This window comes from Aplysia californica, unplaced genomic scaffold, assembly GCF_000002075.1.
Source record: "Aplysia californica isolate F4 #8 unplaced genomic scaffold, AplCal3.0 scaffold00344, whole genome shotgun sequence".
Classification (NCBI taxonomy): domain Eukaryota; kingdom Metazoa; phylum Mollusca; class Gastropoda; order Aplysiida; family Aplysiidae; genus Aplysia; species Aplysia californica.
Window position 1 is genome coordinate 1 of NW_004797614.1, and position 3,194 is coordinate 3,194.

At 46.6% G+C, this 3,194-nt stretch overlaps 1 protein-coding gene across 1 annotated transcript; it reads left to right on the forward strand.

Moving 5' to 3' along the window:
- The first annotated feature begins 104 nt into the window (after positions 1 to 104).
- On the forward strand, positions 105 to 2,370 carry LOC101847595 (RNA-directed DNA polymerase from mobile element jockey). Its single transcript, XM_005102837.1, has 3 exons — positions 105 to 308; positions 559 to 1,748; positions 1,794 to 2,370. Exons 1-3 carry the CDS (start codon positions 105 to 107, stop codon positions 2,368 to 2,370), a joined length of 1,971 nt encoding a protein of 656 aa, XP_005102894.1.
- Positions 2,371 to 3,194: the final 824 nt, after the last annotated feature.

A 3,194-nucleotide genomic window follows, 5' to 3' on the forward strand; every position in this document is an offset into this window, starting at 1 on the left:
GCTGAACGTCACCAAACTTAAATCTACAAGAGCTGCAACAAACTTCTCTTACGACCCAGAAGACAGATTATCCGGCATAACTCAAAACGACCAGACCAGCGTCGATGAACAGTGCCTTTAGAGACACTGTCTACTCCACAGCCCTCGAACACCTTGGGCCAACAGTCCGCAGAAACCAGGACTGGTTCGACGAAAATAACGAAAGTATTGAAGCTATACTGAACGAAAAATATCGATTGCTCAGAGCGCACCAGAACGACCCAACGTCGCACGCCAAAAAGGACGCCTTCAAGAACGCAAAAGCAAAGGTACAGAAATCACTCAGAGACATGCAAGAAAAATTGTACAAAAACAAAGCCGATGAAATCCAGGCCTAGGCACGACACTAAGCGATTTTATGACGCACTGAAAGCACTATACGGGCCCCAGCCCTCTGGCTCCTCCCCACTTCTCAGTGCGGATGGGTTACAGCTGCTCACAGAGAAGAAGCAGTAACTGGAAAGATGGGCCGAACACTTCAACATCGTTCTCAACTGTCCTGCTGCAATAAATGATGAGGCCATCGCCCGCCTACCCCAAGTGGCCATCAACAAGGACCTTGACACCCTCCCCACGGAAGAAGAAGTCAGAGAGGCAACAAAACAAATCTACGGCAAAGCCTTAGGACCCGACGAAATCCCTGCCGAAGTGTACAAAGCAGGAGGCCCGAATATGTTTAAAAAGCTGACTGAACTATTCCAGGTCATGTGGAACGAGGGAAAGTTCCCACAACAATTTAAAGATGCCAACATAATCCACATCTATAAGAGGAAGGGCAACCGGCAGAATTGTGATAATCACCGGGGAATTTCACTCCTGTCTATAGCCGGCAAGATTCTGGCCCGCGTCCTACTGAACCGCCTCCTCCATCATCTGGAACAGGGACTCCTCCCAGAGACTCAGTGCGGCTTCTGGGCCAAAAGAGGAACTACAGACATGATCTTCGCCGCCCGCCAACTCCAGGAAAAATGCCAGGAGCAACACTGCGACTTACTCGTGACTTTTGTGGATTTAACGAAGGCCTTCGACACTGTCAGCAGAGAAGGATTGTGGCGGATCATGGAGAAGTATGGATGTCCAAGTAAATTCATCACCATCGTCAGACAGCTTCACGATGGTATGATGGTGAAGGTGTTAGGGGACGGAGACGAGTCAGACACCTTCCCTGTGACCAACGGCGTTAAACAAGGGTGTGTCCTTGCCCCAACTCTTTTCAGCATGGTATTCTCCGCCATGCTAACAGATGCCTTCCACAGCAGTGAAGATGGCATCCGGATCAGGTACAGAACCGACGGCAGGCTGTTCAACATCAGGCGCTTCCAGGCTGCTACCAAGGTGAAAGAAACAGTCATCAGGGAACTCCTCTTCGCCGATGACTGTGCACTCAACGCTAGCACAGAAGAGTGTATGCAAAACGAAATTAACTGTTTCACCTTAGCCTGTGACAACTTCGGCCTCACCATCAACACCAAGAAAACCGAAGTCTTGTACGAATCAGCCCCTGGTCAACCATACACAGTGCCACACATCATGGTGAAGGGACAGAAACTCCAGGCAGCTGACCACTTTACATACCTAGGCAGCACACTTTCACGAGCCGTTCATATAGATGCTGAAATAAACACCAGAGTTGCCAAGGCCAGCGCCGCCTTTGGAAGGCTTCGCAAGAATGTCTGGGAGCGCAGAGGAGTCAGCCTCTCCACAAAACTGTAGGTCAACCGGGCAGTGGTTCTTACCATTCTTTTTTACGCCAGCGAGACCTGGACTGTCTACAGCAGACACGCCAAGCAGCTCAACCGGTTCCACCTGAGCTGTCTTCGTAAAATCCTCCGCATCCGATGGCAGGACAAAGCCCCAGACACTGCTGTTTTAGAGCGAGCCGGAACACCCAGCATCTATACCATCCTCCACAAAACGCGAGCCAGATGGGCCGGCCACGTGATCAGAATGGCGGACAGCAGGTTGCCCAAACAGCTGATGTATGGAGAGCTGCTTCATGGCAAGCGCTCAGTTCGGGGGCAGAAAAAACGTTTCAAGGACTGCCTCAAAGTCTCCCTCAAGGAACTTGGAATCCTGAACGACTTGTGTGAAACGCTGGCGCAAGATCGTCCAACGTGGCGCTGCAAGCTAACGAAGGGAGCCAAAGCAGCAGAGGCCAAGCGAATCGCCGAGGCTAAACAAAAACGCAACGTGCGCAAGTCCAGACCTGCCTCCACCACAAGTCCAACAGCAGACTACCCGTGCCCACAATGTGGGCGAACCATTCGAGCCCGGATAGGACTTATCAGCCATCTCCGGACTCACAGTAACCGTCAACAGATCAATTTGTGAAGTCATGGTCATCTTCAAATGCGAAGGACGAACAACATCACCTTGTATTTTTTAAAGTGTCAAACCACTCTCGTTTTAATGAGATGGCTGTTCCTCTATAATAATAATAATAATAATAATAATAATATACAAAAATAAGAATAAGAATAAGAATAAGAATAAGAATAAGAATAATAAGAATAGGAATAATGATATATAACAATAATAACAACTGTAAGAATGATGATGATGATAATAATAATAACAACAAGAACAATAATAATAATAATAATAATAATAATAATAATAATAATAATAATAATAATAATAATAATAATAATAGTAATAACAATAATAATATTAACAATAATGATGATAGAAAGTAGAAGTAATAATAGTGAAACTAGTTATGATAAATCGATTTATATAGGTCCCTCTACTCATGGATCTTAGGGCTCTTTCCATGAATGATTTACGATTTTTACACCCACATAAACCCCCCTCTCTCTCTCTTGCCCTTTTTAACTCCCAGTGGAACAACATTACTCCAGCGAAGCCTGTCCTGAGCATCATTTTCTATCTGTTTCCATGATGTCCCCGCTTTTTCAATTTCCGCTTGTACCGCTCGCCTCCATGTCATCTTTGGTCTTCCCTTCTTACGCTTTCCTTGTGGGTTCCACGTTAAAGCCTGCCTGATGATGCTTGTCGGGGGTCTCCTCAGGTATGTCCAATCCATTTCCATTTCTTCACCTGAATATCTTCCTTTACAGGCCTTTTGCCTGTTCTCTCCCACAGTTGAGAATTCGTGACTCGATCGTACCACCCACATAAACCACTGTCATGTA